Source organism: Sapajus apella, unplaced genomic scaffold, assembly GCF_009761245.1.
Source record: "Sapajus apella isolate SASKATOON/1434 unplaced genomic scaffold, GSC_monkey_1.0 scaffold270, whole genome shotgun sequence".
NCBI lineage: Eukaryota > Metazoa > Chordata > Mammalia > Primates > Cebidae > Sapajus > Sapajus apella.
Window position 1 is genome coordinate 1 of NW_022437210.1, and position 22,768 is coordinate 22,768.

General features: G+C 43.9%; 1 protein-coding gene and 1 pseudogene across 12 annotated transcripts in view; one reads left to right on the forward strand and one right to left on the reverse strand.

The window, feature by feature from the left end:
- The first annotated feature begins 9,386 nt into the window (after positions 1 to 9,386).
- Positions 9,387 to 22,768, forward strand: part of LOC116545445 (patr class I histocompatibility antigen, A-126 alpha chain-like) — a 32,534-nt gene continuing 19,152 nt past the window's right edge. Inside the window, exons 1-8 of one of the 11 annotated variants that reach the window (XM_032271977.1) lie at positions 9,387 to 9,465; positions 9,593 to 9,862; positions 10,103 to 10,378; positions 10,950 to 11,225; positions 11,363 to 11,479; positions 11,902 to 11,952; positions 12,059 to 12,106; positions 12,272 to 12,427. In XM_032271977.1, the coding sequence (XP_032127868.1) occupies positions 9,402 to 9,465; positions 9,593 to 9,862; positions 10,103 to 10,378; positions 10,950 to 11,225; positions 11,363 to 11,479; positions 11,902 to 11,952; positions 12,059 to 12,106; positions 12,272 to 12,276 (1,107 nt within the window). In that variant the 5' untranslated portion in view covers positions 9,387 to 9,401 and the 3' untranslated portion in view covers positions 12,277 to 12,427. Of the gene's footprint in view, positions 9,466 to 9,592; positions 9,863 to 10,102; positions 10,379 to 10,549; positions 11,226 to 11,362; positions 11,480 to 11,639; positions 11,808 to 11,899; positions 11,953 to 12,035; positions 12,107 to 12,271; positions 12,643 to 22,768 lie in introns of those variants that run through there. The other 10 variants (XM_032271975.1, XM_032271976.1, XM_032271974.1 and 7 more) reach the window with 10 other exon arrangements.
- On the reverse strand, positions 17,632 to 19,543 carry LOC116545448 (annotated as a pseudogene). Its single transcript, XR_004266318.1, has one exon. The product of XR_004266318.1 is annotated as a cyclin-G1 pseudogene (transcript).

Below are 22,768 nucleotides of genomic sequence, written 5' to 3' on the forward strand. Positions count from 1 at the left end.
TCTGCCTATAGGAGGAGGTCTATGTGTACCTCTCTCCTCCACCTCCCAATTTTCCAACTCTGTTTTCTTCAAGTTGGTGACTGGCCAGCCAAGCCATGAGCCACTGCCCATGACTCATTCATTCATGCACTACTGGGGCATCATTTCACATCCTCCACTTCCCATGGGCCTGTTTGGGTTTTGATTCCTAGTTCCTGGCTCGACAGCCATTTCCAAAGCGGTTCTGGTGTCAGCTCCCAAGCCTACTGCTCTTGTTGCAGATTCTCCTCTTTATATGTATTTATTTCCTGGAACTTAAAAAAATTGCACTCGTTTTTTCAATGCAGTGTTTCCAAGGATGTGTAGTAGGAGCAATTCTTCTTACTGTAGATAGAATTGCTTCAAAACACCAGAAATGTCTATTTGAGTGAAGCACAGCATGCATGGAGAAAGGAGGACAACCCACAAGTGGGCAGCGTATTTTCACAAAGTGAACACTCGGGCAAACAACATCCACACCAAAGTACAGCCATCACAACCTCCCAGAAACACCTTTGGGACCTACTTTGTCATGAACCACCCTCCCCACCCTAGAGTAGACACTCTTGATTTTTCTGCTTCACCAAGTCGTTTTTCTAGTTAGTGTTTCATCTAACGTTTTCTCAACGTTCTTAGTTTCCTTGCATTGGGCTAAAACACGCTCCTTTAGCTAGGAGAAGTTTGTTATTACCCATGTTCTGAAGCCTGCTTGTGTCAATTCGTAAAACTCATTCTCCATCCAGTTTTGTTCCCTTGCTGGTGAGAAATTGTGATCCCTTGGAAGAGAAGAGGTATTCTGGTTTTTGGCGATTTCAGCCTTTTTGTGCTGGTTTCCTCCCATCTTTGTGGATTTATCTACCTTTGGTCTTTGAAGTTGGTGACTTTTGGATGGAGTCTCTGAGTGGATGTCCTTCCTGTTGATTTGAAGTTATTTCTTTCTGTTTTTTAGTATTCCTTCTAACAATCAAACCCCTCAGCTGCAGGCCTGCCGACGTTTGCTGGAGGTCCACTCCAGACCCTGCTTGCCTGGGAGTCACCCATGGAGCCTGCAGAACAGCAAAGATTGCTGCCTGTTCCTTCCTCTGGTAGCTTCATCTCAGAACGGTACCTGCCAGATGTCAGCCAGAGCTCTCCTGTAGGATGTGTCTCCCGGTCAGGATAAATGGGGGCCAGGGAGCCACATGAGGAGGCAGCCTGCCCCTTATCAGAGCTCAAGTGCTGTGCTGGGAGATCTGTTGCTCTCTTCAGAGCTGCTGGACAGGGATATTTAAGTCTGCTGAAGCAGAACCCACAACCACCCCTTTTCCCAGGTGCTATGTCCCAGGATGGTAGGAGCTTTTTAAAATAAGTCCCTGACAGGCTACCGCTTTTTTTCAGAGATGCCCTGCCCAGCAAGAAGGGAGCCTAGTCACTGTCTGCCTGCAGAGGCACTGCTGAGCTGCTGTGGGCTCTGTCTAGTTGCTGTGCAAACTTCCCAGGGGCTTTATTTACACAGGCAAGGTTAAAACCACCTACCTGAGCCTCAGCAATGGGGGACATCCTTCCCCTCACTGAGCTCATGTCCCAGGTTGAACTCAGACTGCTGTGCTGGCTGTGAGGATTTCAAGCCACTGGATCTTAGCTTGCTGGTCTTCCTGGGGGTGGTACCCGCTGAGCTAGATCACTTGGCTCCCTGGCTTCAGCTCCCTTGTCTTCAGGGCAATGAGCGGTTCTGTCTCACTGGAGTTCCAGGTGCCACTGGGATATGAGAAAAAAAATAGGAAACTGCTGTGGCTAAAACAGCCACCCAGTTTTGTGCTGGAAACCCGGGGAGCTGGTGTTGTAGGAACCAGAAGGAATCTCCTGGTCTGTGGGTTGTGAAGACCGTGAGAAAAGAGCAGCATATTAGCAAGAGTGCTAGAGTGTCCACAAAAGCCCCTAATGGCTTCCCTAGACTAGGTGAGGGAGTTCTCCAGCCCCTTGGCTTCCCAGGTGAGTCGACACTCCACCCTGCCTCAGTTTCCCTCCTTGGGCTGCACTCACTGTCTAACCAATCCCAGTGAGATGAACCTGACCTCAGCTAGAAATGTGGAGATCACTTGCCTTCTGGCTTACTCTCGCTGGGAACTGCAACCCGGAGCCGTTCCATTCGGCCATCTTGGCAGAAGTACACTCTTGATTCTTAACACAGATTAGTTCTGCCAGTTCTAGTTGAATGGTATTATGTAGTCACCATCATGTCCCTGGGTCTCATCATCTTGACGTGTGTGGTCATAGCCTATTCACTCCCATGGCTGTCCAACACTTCACTTTATAATAGCTCACACTTCTTATCCCTTCACTATTGATAGACAATTGTTTTGTATCCAGATTTTACAAATTGTGCTGCTATGAATAATATTTTTATATATTTTGGCACACACATACACATATTTCTATTGGTTTATAACTAAGCGTGCAATTGCTAGGTCATAGGTAAGTAGATGCTTGGCATAGTCTCTCAAAAAACAAGTTTCTTGTAGTAAACAGAAGAGGAGGGTAAATCTCTTACTATAGAAATTATCAGATAATAAGTGAGAAGGAATGAGAGACTGAGACTATAATAACTCTTTTGCAACCCATCATGAATTAACAGATTTAGCCATTGAAGAGCAATAATAATTAATAACACAATACAAGAAAAAACTAATGTTTGGTTCTTCCTCTTGATGGAAGAACAGAATCCAGTACTACCATCAAACAAGTCCAAGTGAAAAAGAAATCAAGCCTGAATATTAGCTAACCTCCATAGCCAATTACCAATTTAGAGGCAATACAGGTAATAGAAATACATATTGAACTGTGCCTTGGGGAGCAATCAACAATATGCACACTATGGGAAGCTCTACCACACAATATACATTTCAATGAGAATCTATAAAATAAAAGAGAACAAAGCATATTTCTAAAGGTAAAACTAAATTATAATTTTAGATGATAAAATTATAAAATAGAACAAAGAAGTGATCATAAAAGTTAGAAGAGAAAGAGTTTACTGCTGGGCTGGGGCAAATGATGGGGCTTCTGGTTTGCCCTGCAAACATCTATCCCTGGTGTAGTGCGTGTTTACTTTTTATTAAAGGACACAAATTTTAGACAGTTTTTTTTTCCTTTTGGAGTCCTATATTTTATTGTATAATACAAAGGCTAATGAAAAAATAATTTATAAAGTATAGTTCCTGTTTTTCACAAAGCGTCCTCCGCATTTTCCTCTCTGGACACCCAGCACCCAGAACACCCAGCAGCCCCAGGACGCTCAGCAGGGTGACCTCATTTCCAAGTGTGCATGCAGCTCACAAATCACCAGAGGCAATATGCAGGTCGACTCCTTGACTTTTGGAAAAACCTGATAGGACACAGCTGAGGGGAAGCCTTCCCCGCCGTCTGCAGGCTCTTGGCCATCAGTGTAGAGGGAGCTGATCCTCACCTCTCCACAGGCGCCTTCGCGGCCAGAGCCTCTCTCTACATGGGGAGTAAGTCCTGGCCCTTCCCCTGAACACGTGACATGGATCTCGCCAAAGGTGAAGATGACACCATTCCTCCCCCAGTAACCTCACGCTTCTTTTGCTTTACAGGAAAGTTGACTCAAGCTGGTGTCCAGGGAAGAAATCCCAAGTGCGAAGGAGAGGTGGATCTTAGGGCTATGCGTGATCTGAAAAAGGAAGCGCATGAACCACCAGGTGGCGCTGCTGCACCGCTTCTGCTCCCAGGAGGTGGATGCCCAGGATGAGCTTTAAGGTGGAGAGAGGGGTGTCATTGCTCTCCCTCCAGGTTCCAAGTAAAAAGCTTCCTGCCCAGCCCGTCTCGTTCTCCTTGAATCCTCAAAGCCAATGAGGACTGTCTCCTCACTTCCCTGGACTAGGCTTTTTAACACTGGAAAGTGGATGTGATTTCTACTTTCAGCATGTCCTGATTTATTGTGTTGCCAGTAAAATAAAATCAAAATATACATTGAATAAATAATAACCAAAATAACCTATAGTGAGCAAAGGTTTACAATGTATTTTTTAGAGTCAAGATGTCCCTCTGTGACTGCGCTGGAGTCCAGTGGTGCAATCATAGCTCACTGCATCCTTGAATTCATGAGCTGAAGGGATCTTTCCACCTCAGTGTCCCCAATACCTGGAAATATAAGTGCCCACCACCATGCCCAGGTAAGGGTACTTATTTTTATTTTATGTTTTAGAGAAGAAGGTCTCATATGTTGTCCAAGCTGGTCTCCAACTCCTGATCTTAAGCAATCCTTTTGCTTTAGTGTCCTGAATTGCTGGGATTACAGGCATGAGCTGTCATCCTGGCTCATACTGTACTGACACCACCATGGTTTCTTTCTCCAAGTGTGGACACAGCAGCAGACACCCCTTGTCTCTTGGGTCAGGACACTGGGTAGAGTGGAATAGAAAGGCAACAGAGTCACTGCAGAAAGTGCCCACGTGGAAGAGGTCCAGCAGGGAGGGCCAGCTGTCCCAGGGCCACCATATTTAGGGATAACTCCTCTTTCTGGGCAGGACTGTTTTTTGACTACCTTTGTATTCATAACAGTTCTGAAATCATAGGATGATGAGACTCAAGACTGGCTAAGATTTTTTTTTTTTTTTTTTTTTTTTCCAAAAAAACCATCTCTGAGATTTGCTGATCTTTTAAATTTTTTTGTGTGTCTCACTTTCCTTCAGAATTTAACTCTTTCTTAACATTTCATTGTTCATTTTCAGTTAATAATGTACTAGTACCCATAAATATAGAAAACTTGCAACCATTTATCCTCTAAAAAAAGTTCATCTTTTATGATATAGATATTGTATGTAATATATCTATATAGGTTATAAGCCCCACAAAAAAGAACTTTTTACTTTTTCTTATCTTTAAACAATTCGATGTATATAAAGTAAGAGGAAGTGAAGGGAGCAGGATAATCTTTTGCACTTAGCTCAATATTTACCATTTTCTATCATCTTCATCTTTTCTGATAATCTCATTTCCCACCTGGTATCACTTGCCGCTAGCCTGAAGAATTTTCTTTACCAGTTGTTACTGTGCAGATCTGCTGGTGACAAATTCTCTCAATTTTCTTTTACCTAAAATATCTTCTTATCTTGCCTTTCCTTGAAGGACATCTGTGCTGGATATAAAATTATTAGTTGACCTTTTATTCTTGCAGCACTTTAAAAATGTTATTGTACTTTCTTTTGTTTGTATGGTTTCTAATAAGAAGTCATTGGTCAGGACAAGAGGAACAGAGAAAGAAAAACTGGGAAAATAACATAGTAGACCTAACACTTATCACATCAATAATGACAAAAACCTACATGAATCAACACTCCAATGAAGAGCAGCAATTGTGTGACTTGGTTTAAAAAAAACACAGAACCAAACTATATGCAGTTTTCCAGATATGCACTTTCTTTCTTTCTTTCTTTCTTTCTTTCTTTTTTTTTTTTTTTTTGTAACTTTTATTTTTAGTTAAGGGGTACATGTGCAGGTTTGTTATATAGGTAAACTTGTGTCATGGGGGTTTTCTTGTACAGATTATTTCTGTACCCATTACTATCCACCCAAGTATTAAGCCTGAAAAACCATTAGATCTTTCTCCTGATCCTTTCCCTCTTCCTACCCTCCACCCTCAAGCAGACCCCAGTGTGTGTTGTTCTCCTCTGCATGTCCATGTTTTCTCATCATTTATCTCCCGCTTATAAGTAAGAACATGTGGTATTTGGTTTTCTGTTCCTGCATTAGCTTGCTAAAGATAATGGACTGCAACTCCATCCATGTTCCTGCAAAGGACATGATCTCATTCTTTTTAATGGTTGCATAGTTTTCTATGGTGTATATTTCCCACTTCTTTTTTTTTTTTTTTTTGAGATGAAGTCTCACTTTGTCGCCAGGCTGGAGTGCAGTGGCATGATTCAGCTCACTGCAACTTCTGCCTGCCGAGTTCAAGCGATTATCTTGCCTCAGCCTCCCAAGTAGCTGGGACTAGAGGCACATGCCACCATGTCCAGCTAATTTTTGTATTGTTAGTAGAGATGGTGTTTCACTATGTTGGCCAGGGTTTTCTCCATCACTTGACCTCATGATCTGCCCCCTTTGGCCTCCCAAAGTGCTGGGATTACAGGCAGTCACATTTTCTTTATCTAGTCTACTATTGATGAACATTTAGGTTGATTCCAAGTCTTAGCTATTGTGAATAGTGCTGCAATGAACATATGTGTACATGTAAGACATGCACTTTCTTTTTTAATTTAATTTATTTTATTTTACTTTAAGTTCCAGGACACATGCAGAACCTGCAGGTTTGTTACATAGTCTGCCATAGTGGTTTGCTGCACCTATTGGCCCATCCTCTAAGTACCCTCCCTTCAATCCCTACTCCCCAACAGGCACTGGTGTGTGATGTCCCCCTCCCTGTGTCCATGTATTCTCATTGTTCAGCTCCCACTTAGAAGTGAGAACATGCGGTGTTTGATTTTCTGTTCCTGTGTTAGTTTGCTGAGGATGATGGCTTCCAGCTTCATCCATGTCCCAGAAAAGGACATGAACTCCTTCCTTTTCATGGCTGTGTAGTACTCCATGGTATATATGTACCACATTATCCTAATCCAGTCTATCATTGACGGACATTTTATTTGGTTTCCTGTCTTTGCTATTGCAAACAGTACTGCAATAAACATACATGTGCATGTGTCTTTATAGTAGAATGATTTATATTTCTTTGGGTATATGCCGAGTAATAGGATTGCTGAGTCAAATAGTATTTCTGGTTCTAGATCTTTGAGGAATGGCCATACTGTCCTCCACAATGGTTGAACCAGTTTACATTCCCACCAACAGTGTAAAAGTGTTCCTATTGCTCCACAGCCTTGTCAGCATCTGTTTTTTCTTTTTAATAATTGCCATTTTGACTAGCAAGAGATGATATGTCATTGTGGTTTTGATTTGCATTTCTCTAATGATCAGTGATATTGAGCTTTTTTTCATATGTTTCCTGGCCACATAAATGTCGTCTGAGAAGGGTCTGTTCATATTCTCTGCCCACTGTTTTATGGGGCTGGGTTTTTTTCTTGTAAATTTGTTTAAGTTCCTTATAAACAAACATGTGAGTTCTCATCATTCTTGTTTAAACACCTAACAGGCATCCTAACCAGTGCAACATGGCAGGACAATGAAATAAAAGACCAATAGAAGGACCAGGCATTGTGGCTCGCACCTGTGATCCCTGCATTTTGGGAGGCTGATCACTTGAGTTCAGGAGTTTGAGACCAGCCTGATAGTGAGACTGCATCTCTATTAAATACAAATAATTTTAAAAGAAAAAAGATTGATAGAAAAGGAAGAAACAAATATCTTTCTTTGTCACCAGCTTCATTACATATGTAAAAAACACTAGGGAATTTGGAAAAATTCTCTGAATTAATCATTGAATTCTCCAAAAAGTTCATAATATGTATGTAATAAGTCACTTAGATGAACATGAAAAGATAGCAAACAATACTAGTCATCAAGAAGTGCAGGTTAAAACCACAATGAGAAACCACCCACCACACATCACCTAGAATAGGTAAAATTAAAAAGATATATGATAAGTCTAAATACTGGCAAGAATATGGAAAAAATAGGAAGGTCTGATACTGCTGGTGCAAATGTAAAAAATGTTGCGGTCAATTTGTAAAGCAGTTTGGCAATTTCTTATACAGCTACCCATCCAATACCACATGACCCAGCAATTCCATAAATATGCATTTATCTAAAAGAAGTAAAAATGTAAGGCCATACTTGTGAGCAGTTATTTATAATGGCTTCATTGATAACAAACACTAACTGGAGTAATTCCCATGTCTATCAACTGGAGAATAGAGAAACCAATGAGCAAACTGGGAGTCCAGCAAAACTGGGCAGCTGCTGAGCAACAAAAAAGGAATGAATGGCATCATCTCAAACATTGTTATGCTGAGTGAGAGACCAAACAAAGGACTACACATGATTGCATGTCCATGAAATTCTAGAAATTTCACTCTTGCAGTCAAAGAAAGCAGAGCAGTTGTTGAGTAAAGGGAAGGTAGTGACGGTGAGAGGCAAGGATTAAATAGAAAGGGACATAAAGAAAGTTTTTAGGGAAAAGGAACTGTTCTCTACAGTGCCACAATTTGAGAGTGACTGGGCAACAGGAACTGAGGGGACAGGAGGGTCTGAGGGATGAGAGGGGCAGAGAGAAGGGCTGGTGAAGCAGGAGGTGAGGAAAGAATTCTAAAGCAGTGGAAGGGCCTAGGAGGGGGTTCTTTGCTTTCGGTATTTAATACAATTTGTGGGACTGCCTAAAAGCTAATGGCTTCCCTATGATTTTTTAAAAAAAGGACTTCAAAAATAGCAAGTGTCTGAATAAAATATGCACACTGCTTACATGTGCCTAGTTCACAAAAGCAGGCAGTGCTAGAGCATTGTTGAAGAGCATTGGGACTGCACCGACCACTGGCAACTTTGAGGTGATGACTACAGGCTCCCCGATCAATATACAGTAGCAAACCTGCTTCTTTGTATTCAGGAGATGCTCTGGACTCACACAGGGAAACTCCAGCTAGGGAATGAGATAATTTTAAATGCAACAATCAAGAGTCACAGATCCATAGACGGGGAAAGTAAAACTTAGGAGCTTTGAGAGTTTAACTGTAATGCTGTTTTGACACAGGTCTTTTACGATTAGAATTCTAATTATTCAGGGCTTACCAATATTGTGCTACCTATTGTATTAATAAACAAAAAGGAAACTGATCTCTATGAGAACCTCTATCTGGTAGCTTCAGACAAAACTTCACCAGGTTTAGAGAGAAAACCCCTGTCCCTACATACACCCCCATTCCCAGGGCGAGCTCACTCTCTGGCATCCAGTTCCCCGTGGTGAATTTCCTTGTGCAAGAATCCAAGTGGAGAGGTAAGGAGTGGGAGGTAGGGAGTCCAGTTCAGGGAGGGGGATTCCAGGAGGATAAATGAAGGGGAAGAGGCTGGGCGCAGCCTGGGGATCTCCCTCTGGTTTCCACAGACAGATCCTTGGCCAGTGTGACAACGAGGCTTGGGGTAGAAGAGGGATCAGGACAAAGTCCTAGTTCCTGGGCGTGGCTCTCAGGGTCTCAGGCGCCGAGGGCCGTGTCTGTATTGGGGAGGCACAGAGTTGAGGATTTCCCACTCCCCTGAGTTCCACTTCTCCCAACCAGTCAAGTCCTTCTTCCTGGATACTTATGACGCCTCCCCAGTTCTCACTTCCTTTGGGTGCCGGGTTTCTAGAGAAGCCAATCGGCGTCGCCGCGGTCCCGGGTTCTGACGCCCCCAGTCACCTACCTGGACTCAAATTCTCCCCTAACGCCTAAGCTGGAGTCATGGCGCCGCGAACCCTCCTTCTGCTGCTCTCAGGGGCCCTGGCCCTGTCCAAGACCTCGGCAAGTGAGTTAGGGATCGGGAGGGAAACGATCTCTGCGGGGAGGAGTGAGGGGACCGTTGGGAGGGGACGCAGGACCCGGGGAGCTGCCCCCAGAGGAGGGTCGGCGGTCTCAGCCCCTCTCGTCCCCAGGCTCCCACTCCTTCAGGTATTTCAGCACCGCTGTGTCCCGACCCGGCCGCGGGGAGCCCCGCTTCATCGCCGTGGGCTACGTGGACGACACTCAGTTCATGCGGTTCGACAGCGACGCCGCGATTCCCAGGATGGAGCCGCGGGCGCAGTGGGCAGAGCAGGCGGGGCCGGAGTATTGGGACGGGCTGACAGGGATAGCCAAGGCCTGCGCACAGGCTTGCCGAGTGAACCTGCGGGACATACGCGGCTACTACAACCAGAGCGAGGCAGGTGAGTGACCCCGGTCCGGTGCGCAGGTCACGACCCCTCCCCATCCTCCACGGACGGCCCGGGTCGCCCTGAGTCTCTGGACCCAAGATCTACCCCGAGGCTGCAGAACCCGCCCGTACCCTGGACGCGGGAGAGCCCCAAGGCACCTGTATCCAGTTTCATGTTCAGTTTAGGCCAAAATCCCTGTGGTTTGGTAGGGGCGGGGCTGGGCGTGCTGCGCTGACTGCAACGGCGGGGCAGGGTCTCACACCCTCCAGGTGTTGTTTGGCTGCGACCTGGGGCCCGATGCGCGCCTCCTCCGCGGGTACTACCGCATAGCCTACGACGGCAAGGATCACGTCGCCCTGAAGGAGGACCTGCGCTCCTGGACAGCCGCAGACACGGCAGCTCAGGTCACCCGGCGCAAGTTGGAGGCAGAGAAATATGCAGAGCAGTTGAGGGCACAGCTGCAGGGGGAGTGCGTGGAGTGGCTCAAAAGACACCTGGAGAACGGGAAGGAGACCCTGCAGCGCCCGGGTACCAGGGGCAGTGGGGAGCCGTCCCCATCTCCTAAAGATCTCCCAGGATGGTCTCCCAGGAGGAGGGGAGGAAACAGGATCAGTGCTAGAATATCTTCCTCCCTTGAATGGAGAATGGCATGAGTATTCCTGAGTTTCCTCTGAGAGCCCCCTCTGCTCTCTAGGACAAGTAAGGGATGACGTCTCTGAGGAAATGGAGGGGAAGACAGTCCCTGGAATACTGATCGGAGTCCCCTTTGACCCCTGCAGCAGCCTTGGGCACCGTGACTTTTTCTCTCAGACTTTGTTCTCTGCCTCACACTCAATGTGTTTGAAGGTCCGATTCCAGCTTTTCTCAGTCCCTCGGCCTCCAGTCAGGTCACGACCAGAAGTCGCTGTTCTTCCCTCAGATACTAGAACTTTTCAAAGAATAGATTATCCCAGGTGCCTGTGTCCAGGCTGCTGTCTGGGTTCTGTGCTCCCTTCCCCACCCCAGGTGTCCTGTCCATTCTCAGGGTGGTCACATGGATGATGCTGGAGTGTCCCATGAGAGATGCAAATTGCCTAAATTTTCTGACTCTTCCCATCAGAACCCCCAAAGACACATGTGACCCACCACCCCACCTCTGACCAAGAGGCCACCCTGAGGTGCTGGGCCCTGGGCTTCTACCCTGCTGAGATCACACTGACCTGGCAGCTGGGTGGGGAGGACCAAACTCAGGACACAGAGCTTGTGGAGACCAGGCCTGCAGGGGATGGAACCTTCCAGAAGTGGGCAGCTGTGGTGGTGCCTTCTGGAGAAGAGCAGAGATACACGTGCCATGTGCAGCACGAGGGGCTGCTGGAGCCCCTCACCCTGAGATGGGGTAAGGAGGGGGATGGGTAAGGAGGGAATGAGGGGTCACATCTCTTCTCAGGGAAAGCAGGAGCTCTTCTGGAGCTTTCAGCAGGGTCAGGGCTGAGGTCTGGGATCAGGGTCCCTCACCTTCCCCTCCTTTCCCAGAGCCGTCTTCCCAGCCCACCATCCCCATCATGGGCATTGTTGCTGGCCTGGCTGTCCTAGGAGCTGTGGTCACTGGAGCTGTGGTCACTGCAGTGATGTGGAGGAGAAAGAGCTCAGGTAGGGAAGGGGTGAGGGGTGTGGTCTGGGTTTTCTTGTCACGCTGGGTATTTTAAACCTCAGGTAGAAGTGTTGCCTGCCTCATTACTGGGAAGCATCTTCCACACTTGGGCCCAGCCAGCCTGGGGCCCTGTGTGCCAGCACTTATTCTTTTGTGAAGCACATGTGACAATGAAGGACAGATGTATCACCTTGATGATTATGGTGTTGGGGACCTGATTCCAGCAATCACGAGTCAGGGGAAGGTCCCTGCTAAGGACAGACCTTAAGAGGGTGGTTGGTCCAGGACCCACAACCACTTTCTTGGTGTTTACTGATCCTGCCCTGGGTGTGTAATCATGGTTCTCGAAACTTCTCTTGGGTCCAAGACTAGGAGGTTCCTCTAAAGTCTTATGGCCCTCCCTTCTCCCTGCCCTTCACAGGACATTTTCTTCCCACAGGTGGAAAAGGAGGGAGCTACTCTCAGGCTGCGTGTAAGTGGTGGGGGTGGGAGTGTGGAGGAGCTCACCCATCCCATAATTCCTCCTGTCCCACATCTCCTGCTGGTTCTGACCAGGTCCTGTTTTTGTTCTATCCCAGGCAGTGACAGTGCCCAGAGCTCTGATGTGTCTCTCACAGCTTGTAAAGGTGAGATTCTGAGGGTCTGAAGTGGGTGCGGGGTAAGGCAGAGGGGAAAGGACGGGGTAATGGTGATTATTTGATTGGGATGTTTTGAGTGTGTGGTGGGCTGTTCAGAGTGTCATCACTTACCATGACTAACCTGAATTTGTTCATGACTATTGTCTTCTGTAGCCTGAGACAGCTGCCTTGTGTGGGACTGAGATGCAGGATTTCTTCACACCTCCCCTTTGTGAATTGAAGAGCCTCTGGCATCTCTTCCTGCAAAGGCATCTGAATGTGTCTGCGTCCCTGTTAGCATAACATAAGGAGGTGGAGAGACAGCCCACCCCGTGTCCACCGTGACTCCTGTCCCCACGCTGATCTGTTCCCTCCCCAGTCATCTTTCCTGTTCCAGAGAGGTGGGGCTGGGTGTTTCCATCTCCATCTCAACTTCATGGTTCATTGAGCTACAACCTCCTACTTCCCTACGGAAAATAAAAATCTGAATATAAATTTGTTTTCTCAAATATTTTCCATGAGAGGTTGATGGGTTAATTAAATAATTCAATTCCTAAAATTTGAGAGAGAAATAAAGACCTGAGAACCTTCCAGAGTCCGCATGTTCGCTGTGGTGAGTCTGTTGCAGGTGGGGATGGAGAAGGCTGTGAGGAGCCGAGTGTGGACTGGGCCTGTGCCCAGTTGCTGCTGAGTCCATCATGGGCTTTATGTGGTCAGTCCTCAGCTGGGTCAGCTTCACTGCTCCATTGTCCTTGTCCCCTTAGTGGAAACTTTTTCAGCTGAAGCTGTGACCACATAGGCTCACACATCACCCAGGGCGGCCCCTGCACATGGGAGTCTCTGTGTTTCTGAGACAAAGTTTCAGACCCATTTAGCTCCTGACCTCCTTCTAGGGCTCCTCTTCTGCTCTGCTCTCCTGCCCTCTCTCCCTGCCCTGGTTCCAGTGATTTTGGTGCTGGCTCCAATCCCAACTCATGAATCTAAAGCAGAGGCTAATTTAGACACATTTGTTTGTGAAATTGGACCCATCATCAAGGACTATTTCCTGAAGAGAGAAGCGTGATTGTGTGTTGCAGTATGCAGGTGTGTGTGGGTTGGGAGTTGGTGTGGGGGGAGGGATTAGGGAGGGAGGATACACTAGCAGCCCTGCTGAGATAAGTACAGGTGGCTTCAATGTCAGTGTGAGGGGTCCTTGTGCTGTAGCTGCCAAGAAACAGCACTTGGTCTGAGTCTATGTTAATAAAGATACTGCCTTTAGAATAGGAGATGCTCTACAGTAACCTTCATTGTCAGCCAGACATAGGACAGAGTGGTTCTCCGTATGGGGAGGATCATTGAAGTAAAATCAGAAAAATCTCTAATCTTGTGGAGCATGTGTTCCAGTGGGAAGAGGCAGATGATAGATACACTATAATCAGAGCAAGGAAAGAAAGTGTTAGAAGGTGGGAAGTGCTGTGAGGTAGGTGATCCAGGGTGTGGGCAGTGGGCGCAGGGAAGGTGGCTGTTGTGTTGGGGTAGTCAGTGTGTGCCATGTTGCAAAGGTGACCTTTGAGGAAAGAGTTGAGGGACATGAGGAGTGTCAGGATATCTGGAAAAGTTCTTTCCAGGCAGGGAACCTCCAGTGCAAATGCACTATGGCAGGAAGGTGTCTGAGTTCCCAGGAGAGGAAGGAGCCCAGGAGGGCTGGACAGAGATAATCTGAGGTGAGGTCAAAGATACAGCCAGGGCACGTGGGCCTGGAGGGTGTGGGGAAGCATCTGATCCTTGCTCTGAGTAAGATGGGGAGGTAGCAGACAGTATTGAGCAGAAGAGAGACATGGTACAACTTCTCTTTTAAAAGGATCTCTGACTGCTGTGCTGAGAACAGAATTGAGAGGCGAGGAACAAGGGAGGTAGAAGGGAAAACAGTGGGAAGCAAGTGTAGTATTCCAGGCTGGAGATGTTGTTACCTTGACTGGGGTGTGAGCAGGGGAAATAGTAGGACGTGAGGGGATTCTGGATGCATTTTAAGATGGACTCACAGCATTTGCCAATGGATTGTATCTGTGGTGTGAGAAAGACGAATCAAGGACACCCACAGTTGTAAAACGAGTGAGTAGAAGGAAGGGTGGAGCTGCTGTGGAAATGGGGAGACTCTGGCAGGAGCATAGTGAGGAGGGGGCATCCCAGGCACTCAGTGGAGGAGATGTCTACTAGGAATGCAGGTGAGGGAGCTGGGGTGGCAGTTGGACAGACAACTCCAGAGTTTAGGGGAAATGAGAACTAGACTGGGCTGGATAAATAGATTTAGGAGGTCACACCATATAAACAACACTTAAAACCTTAAGCATGGATGAGGGCACCAGGGAAGTGACTAGCTACGGAAGAGAATGAGTACAAGGACTGAACCCTGGACGTCCAGTTCTAAGGGAACTGATCAGACCACACCCAGAGCAGACTGCACAGTTCTGACCTCCGATGTGCACAGGGATCACCTGGACATGGTGCTGAGATCCAAGAAGTCTAGGTTTGAGCAAGAGATTCTGGATTTATGACAAGACTGGAGCCTATGTTTCTGGTCTCCAGATCAGGAACACCAGGATCCCACATGTCTGAGCATCAGCCTGCCTGTAGTGCTTGTTATGTAAGTGATGTCTTGGTCTTGTGCGTAATACTCTGAGACAGGAGTTCTGGGAGGCAGCCCGAGTATTTTCTAAGCCTCTGCCCTCCCTGTTGGGAGCTATATTGGGAACCACTGATATCAGAGATCAGAGTGACCAGGGTGGGTGAATGGGGTAGATTTTCAACCTTGTGTAAAAGAATATTTTTCTCTCAGAAACAAAAGACAGGAGGTATATCATCAGTTATGAGATGTGATTCCCTGTTGATCTCTCCACCAATGTGTAGAAGCCAGGTAGACAATTCAGGATGTGGCTCTCACACAAAGAACACCTTTGAGTGCTGCCCTCTGATACTGGGCCACACACTGATTTCTCACTCACTTCTTGGAGCAAACTATGAAAATAAATTTCTCTAATTTACACATGAAGTCATATATCTGGTGTTGGTGGTTAATTTTATTGTGGGGAAGGCCACAGAACCAGGCTAAAAACTGCACATCCAGGAACAGAATCCACAGCCCACCCTGGATCAGTTCCCTCCTAGGAACAACTGCCCCTGCTGCTGAGCACAGACGCCACTGCTCACACCTCTGACACCCTGGTGCTGGACACTGGACACTGACGCTAGGACAGATGTCACTGCTGCACCTGGAAACTGGACATCACCACTACCACTCAGCCATCTTTACTAAAATGCATTCTGCGCAGTCCCAGCTCTCTCTGTCACCTCATTCTGGCTCAGATTCTGGCAGTGATATAGGAGTTAAGAAGAAATTATTTAGGCAGATAGTGAGGGTACAGAAGTCCTCAGTAAGGTTTTTCTTTTAATGAAACGCAGCCCCCAAATCGTTTTCTTTTCTAACAAATAGCAGCCTGTGAAATTACTACATCTGACAAGAGAGATAGATTCCACTACAAGAATAGTGGGGACTTCAACATCTAAACCTCGGCATTAGATAGATCATCTACACAGAAAATCAAGAAAGAAACATTGGATTTAAACTAAACTTCAGACCAAATAAAGCTAACAGATGTTTACAGAGCATGCTATCTAACACTACAGAATATACATTTTTTTCATGAACACATGGAACATTTTCCGGGAGAGAGCCTATATTAAGCCACAAAACAAGTTTCAACAAATTTTCAAAAATTGACATCCTATTAAATATCTTCTCTGGCCACAGTGGAATAAAACTAGAAATGTACACCAAGAGAAACATTGGCAACTAGACAAATACATGGAAACTAACAGCACGCTCCTGAATAAACATTGAGTGAACAGAGAAATTCAGATGGAAATCAAAAAGTTTGTTGAAACAAATGAAAATGGAAACACAACATATTAAAACCTGTGGGATACAGTTAAACAGGGCTAAAGGGGAAGTTTACAGCAGTAAATGCCTACCTAAAAGGAGTAGGAACATTACAAATTAGCAATATAACAATGAAACTTAAGGAACTAGAAAAGCAACAAACCACATCTAAAATTAGAAGAAAAGAAATAATAGAGATCAGAACAGAACTAAAGACTTTTAAAAACCATGTAAGTGATCAATACAGGGAAATTTTGTTCTTCAAGAAAATAAACTAAATTGATAAGCTACTAGCTAGACAAACCAAGAAAAACAGAGAGTAGACTCAAACAAAATCAGAAAACAGAAACACTACAAGTGATACTACAAAAATATAAAAGATCATTAGAGACCATTATGAACAATTCTGTACTGACAAACTGGAAAACCTGGAGGAAATGGATAAATTCCTAGAAACGTGCAACCTGTCAAGATTAAATTAGGAAGAATAGAAAACCTGAAGGCCTAACACATATATGAACCATTCTCACAGTGGGGCCCGACCCACCCTGTGATTATCTCCTCAGCACTGGTTTGCATAATTGAAATAGACTTACTCAGCAATTAGCAGAATCTACAGATTGGTTTCTTTTTCTAACTTTTATTTTCAGTTCAGGGGCACAAGTGCAGGCTGTTTTATAGGTAAACTTGTGTCGTGGGAGTTTGCAGCAGAGATTATTCAGCCACACAGGGTTTAAGCCTAGTACCTATTAGTTATTTTTCCTGATCCTTTCCCTCCTCCCACCCTGGACCTTCTGAAAGGCCCCAGTGTGTGTTGTTCCCCTCTCTGTCTCTATTCATTCTTGTCACTAAACTCCCACTTAAAAGTGAGAACATGCAGTATTTGCTCTTCTGTTCCTGCATTAATTTGCTAATGACTTCCAGTTTTACCTATGTTCCTGCAAAGGACATGATCTCATTTATTTTGTTGTCTACATAGTATTCCATGGCATATATGTATCACATTTTCTTTATCCAGTCTACCATTGATGGACACTTAATTTGATTCCATGTCTTTGCTATTGTGAAGAGTGCTGCTCAACATGTGTGCATGTGTCTTTATAATAGAATTATTTATATTTCTTTGAGTATAATGGTATTTCTCTCTTTAGGTCTTTGAGAAATCACCACACTGTCTTCCACAATGGCTGACCTAAATTGCACTCCCACCAACAGTGTATAACGGTTCCTTTTTCTCCATAACTTTGCAAGCATCTGTTATTTTTTGACTTTTTAATAATCGCTGTTCTGCTTGGTATGAGATGGTGTCTCATTGTGGTTTTGATTTGCATTTTTCTAATGATCAGTGATGTTGAGCTTTTTTTCTTGTGTTTTTTGGCTGTATGTATGTCCTTTTGAGAAGTGTCTGTTCATATTCTTTGCCCACTTTTTAATGGGGTTGTTGTTTTCTTGTAAATTTGTTTAAGTTCCTTATAGATGCTAGATATTAGACCTTTGTCAGAGGCATAACTTGCAAAAACATTTTCCCCATCTGTAGGTTGTCTGTTTTCTCTGTTGATAATTTCTTTTGCTGTGCAGAAACTTTTTAGAATTAGATTCCATTTGCCAATATTTGCTATTTTTTTTTTGCATTTCAGTAATTTTATTGAAAGGTATATCCCTTAGTACTAAAACATGATGGTAGTTGGTTAGTTTACTTCTGCCAACTCAAAATTAACAATGACATATTCAAAATATTGAAATTTATCAGCCTTTTGGGAAAACTAAAAAGTTACCCGTAAAACATAGTTTATAAAAGTTAAGGATAAGACAGTGGTTCTTTGGTTTTTCATTGTGTATTGATCCATACGTGATGTCAAATTGGTTACAGCCAATTGGTTACAACTAATTCTGGATGGACTCAGGCTATACAGTGCACTGAGTAACTGTTTACAACACTTTAACATTGCACTTCTTACATGTACTGACTGACATGGAGAATCTTAAATACTACCTCAGCAGACTCATTCATAGTTATGAGGGTCTCTACTTGCTTTTCTTAAGACTTTGTTTTAGCACAGTAAGGGCATCAGTGGAAGTATATTCTCTTTTTAAAAAACTGCCATCACTTCTAATTTAAAAATAGTCTTTAGTTAAAAATCATCTGGAGTGTTGAATCTAGCCTGAACTTACCTTACTGTGGGAAAGCAAATTTTCAAAGTGATAATTCATTCTGAGTTACTAATACAACAGAAACTAATTTTTTATGGGATTCAGTTTGAGGCAGTAAGTTCTGTATAAAAATTTTATTATAGATACAAATGTCACCTGTTTTCTAGAAAAAAATATTGAAGATAACTTAATGAATATGCCAAACTTTCTAGGTCTGTATTTTTCTTTATATAAAATGCCCTCAAATTTAAATGTAATTCTTATATAGGAATAAAGTCCACATCTTTGGATTATCTATTACTTGCATCATGGGGTGTGTTTATACTGCCTAGAATGTTAACCCTTATTATGCCTTAAAAGCGCATTTGTGAAATGTTGCTTTTGAAGTAAACCTCATAACTTAAAATTTAATATTTAAATTAAGTAAGAGTAGGATTAGGATAATGAGAGTGATTGAAGCTGTGGGAAGACCGATAGTTGATGGTATTAGTATGGCTCTTCTGATGCCATTTTCAATACCACCTAAAGATATTGATCCAATACTTAAGTTAGATCAATGATAGAAATGAAAATTCACAGTTTACCTTCTCAGGCTTGTCATTAGCATTTCATATTTAGGCTTTTAGCTTCGATTTGAATGCTTCACAGACAAATTCAAATCTAAACATAATTCCACTACAGTGTAACATTAATTAGGCAGTTTTCTGAAGTCTGAGCCCATCATGCTTATCTCATGATGTTTTGAGGCTTCATAGCTTAAATCCATTGTAATATTATGGAATCTATAGAACAAACTTGTGGAGAAGGGCTTCAGAGAAGTTTTTTGGTGCTGTAATAATCCATTTAAGGAACCATTTCAGGAATTGTTGGAAGGTGAGTTATTCTGTAGTAACTATGCTTCAATTGCCATGCAGTATGCCCAGAAACAATCCATTTCAGCTTCTGAATATTTGGTTTGGAACACTTGTTTAATGAATATTCAGTTAAACGTTTGGATACAAACTCTTGCCAGAAGGTCAAATCTCTGCAATTTATGTTGGAATGTTTGTGAAGGCATTCCGCTCCTTCTGTTAACTGTACACACTTCTGTGCTTGGATCTCTAATCCAGCGATAGACAATGCCAACACAGAAGGCTTTGCTTTAGAAATACGATCCTGCAATGACATGCCTTAAGTTGAGCTTCTAGTCTTTTAAAATTAATGCTATTTCTCCTTTCAAATGGCAAGCTCTCTTGAAGGAGTGAATAACACAGTTGCAGAAATTGAATGGCAGTAGTAGCTTTGACTTTCCAACACACTTTCTCCAAAACAATCTTTTCCATCCTCATCAAGTCTGACACCGTAAACCTGTATTGACTTATTCAGATCAAGTCAGTTGGCAATGGGACATTCCTTTTCTCTTCTATTGATTTTACAGCCAAATAGAAGCAGCTCAGTCCAACGCACCAAAGGTGGTTTACCCCAGGATATCAGATCCAGGATGCCTAGGAGGAGAGGGGACTTGCAGGCAAGAGGAGAGAGGCCTAGGGAGGGGCTGTCCTGGGTGGAGGTCTCGGCAGTGCTGCTGAGATGACTTGGCTCTGATCAGGTTCAGCTCGAAGCCTCAATATTTGCTTTTGTTGCACTTGCTTTTGCTATCTTTGTCATGAAATCGTCACCCATGCCTACGTCCTGAACGGTGTTGCCTAGGTTGTGTTCCAGGGTTTTTATAGTTTTGGGTTTTACATTTAAGTCTTTAATCCATCTTGAGGTGATTTTTGTATATGGTGTAATGAAGGAGTTCAGTTTAAATCTTCCACATATGGCTAGCTAGTTTTCCCAGCACTATTTATAATCAGGGAATCCTCTCCCCATTGCTTGTTTGTGTCAGCTTTGCTGAGACCAGCTCAGTCATGGAGATCCCAACTCAGGTGGAGCTGAAGGAATTAAGAGGCAGACACAGAGATAGAGAGCAAAAAGTTATGGGACAGACATGGGGCCTTGGCATTCCCAGCTGAGAGCCTCGAACAGAGACTGACCCACACATTTATTGACAGCAAGCAAGTGATGATTATCATTTAACTAAAAGCATTCTCCTTAGAGAACACAGCATTCTTTAGTGGCAAGAAGCAGGCTCTGGTGCGCTTACCTACTGCAGCTGGAACATGTGTAAGGCACATGTGGCTCATGCTATTGTTTATGGTTCAGAAGCACCCTCTCCCAGCGGTCTTCTGCCCAAGAGCCATTAGGTCTTTCTTTCCAGCTCCAGTAAACCAACAATCTCTAGCAATGTGCATCACTGCCATCATGGGGATGTCACAGTGCTATAGATATTCTGTTTATGACCAGTTTCTTTAAGGCCTGTTTATGCCAGGCTTAGGGCCTGCTCTCAAATGCTCCCTTTCCATTTTGCAAAGCGATAAGGGCAAGGGTAGCTTTATCACAGTGGGCTACTTCTCGCGGGATTCGGGATCTGCAGTAGCAGACAATACAAAGACAAAAAATACAGATTAGAAGAACAACCATCTTCGAAATCACAGAATCTCCCAGTGTTTTTATCCACTTGAGCGTATTTATGGCTGCTAATCCATCAGGGGGCTCCTTCAAGCACTTCAGTCTCTGGCATTACTGTTAAGTGTGCCTGGGAGGCTTGAAATACCTGCTCTTTCAGTTTTGCAATATCCAAAGAAAAATTTCCAGTATGACCCTGTAAATGTCTCTTAACTCCCATTCATGTTCTGATTCATTATAAAGGTGAGGAGTAACACAGAAATCAGAAGTATTCCAGTCACATTTTGGTTGCATTCTAAACTCATTACTCGATCTCCCAACCATACGACAGTTTGACGGAGATCATCAATCTGATTAGCTATGTTCTGGTCTATTTTGGTATGAGGATTCCACAGTAGAGTAGAATTCTTCTGCCAACTATTTACATAGTCTGCTGTTTGCACTGTTGAATGCAAAGCAACTACAGCTACCGCAACCATAGCTGTGACAGTAATCAATCCAATAATGATTAAGATTAAAGTTGCAATGAACTTCCTGGTACATTTTAGAACCTTTTGTAAAATTTCAGTGAGAATATGTTCTGATGGGGATGTTTCCTAGGGATGAGATAGATTTACTGGTAGCCATATTCCCTCTCAGGCTCTCACCAGTAACATGGAGCTAGAAGAGTCAAACATAGAGGCATTAACACAAGAAGACAACTTACAATTTTGACATGTTAGCTTGGAGTTAAGAAAATTGATCTGTAACCTTCCCACTACTAAAAGATAAGGAGGTATAACGTAGCTCTAAATCCAAAGAGTTTTATCTTTACAAATTCTAATGAATAATGATGGTTGTAATGGGATCCAGTATAATTTTCTTTCTAGACCTTTATTGGTTCAGGGCCATATATAATTTCCAAAGATTTTTTATTTAGTTTCCAATTTTGGCCAAATCATTTTTGGTCGTGTTCCTACCATGCCTCCATTTTTCCAAATAATAGGAACATTTGTTTCAGTGTGTATTGAGTTCAAACTGTTATTACTTTTTTTATTTAAGTAATATGGTGTCATGACAAGAGGGCTGACTAGTGCAATTAATGCTAAATATCCCCTTAGAGGACCAATCAATAACAATTCCAGGGGAATTATCGTGCAGCACCTCAGCCTCTGCCAAAACACGGTTTTCCCAAATTAATATTTTTTAACTTAGAAGACCACCCATTATGCTGTCTGCCTTTAATTTTGGGGGGTCAGACATAACTCTGTATCCAAGCTGTATCATTGTGAACCAAATTTAATATGTAATTAGAATTATATTGGGTTGGCTTAGTATATTGTCCTTCCCAAATCTTTACCATTCGCAATGCCATTAATATTTCCCATAACTCTTTATGTTTGGCTCCTATAGCTGGCCATATCATTTGAGGTTGAGCTTCCGTTATACCACCATATGCCCAAATAACACAAACTTTTTTATGGTACTTCTTACGATTTCCACCGTCTGATCATTTTGTTTAGATACAGGGTGACCATTACCTATAGACTGAGAGGTGGGCCTCATAAATACTCCTTTAGGGGACCAATCAATAATGATTCCATATGAATCATTATGCAACACCTCTGCCTGCCCTGCGACACAATCTTCCCAAGCAAATTCCTTCGTTTTTTCTGACCGTGTCCCATCCACCTTACAGATAGGTTTTTGAGGGCAGTAGACTTTGGTTATGGGAGCATAAACATTGTGGTAAATACTATGACTAGAGAGCATAAGTAATTGGGCCACAGATTGATTATGTATAGGCACTATTGCCAGTCAAGGCTGATGACTCGGAAGTAGGCAACCATGCGCCTTTCCCAGGCAAATAGGTAGATGTCAAATCCTAAGGAGATAGTCATAACTGTTCCCTCCTCCTGGGAGTGAGACGGGCCTCTATCATCTGCAGGGCTAGGCGTCCAAAAACTATCAGTGTGTACCTCCACTGGGGAGTCTAACCAAGTTACTGGCAGTAGAAGTGGTGGAAAGGGAATACATGCCCAGTAAGTATAATTGTTTTTTATTTCAGCAGTTACTGGGGGAATATGCAAGGCAATGGTGAGCACAGCCTTCATAGCTGCCATTAAATTACTCAT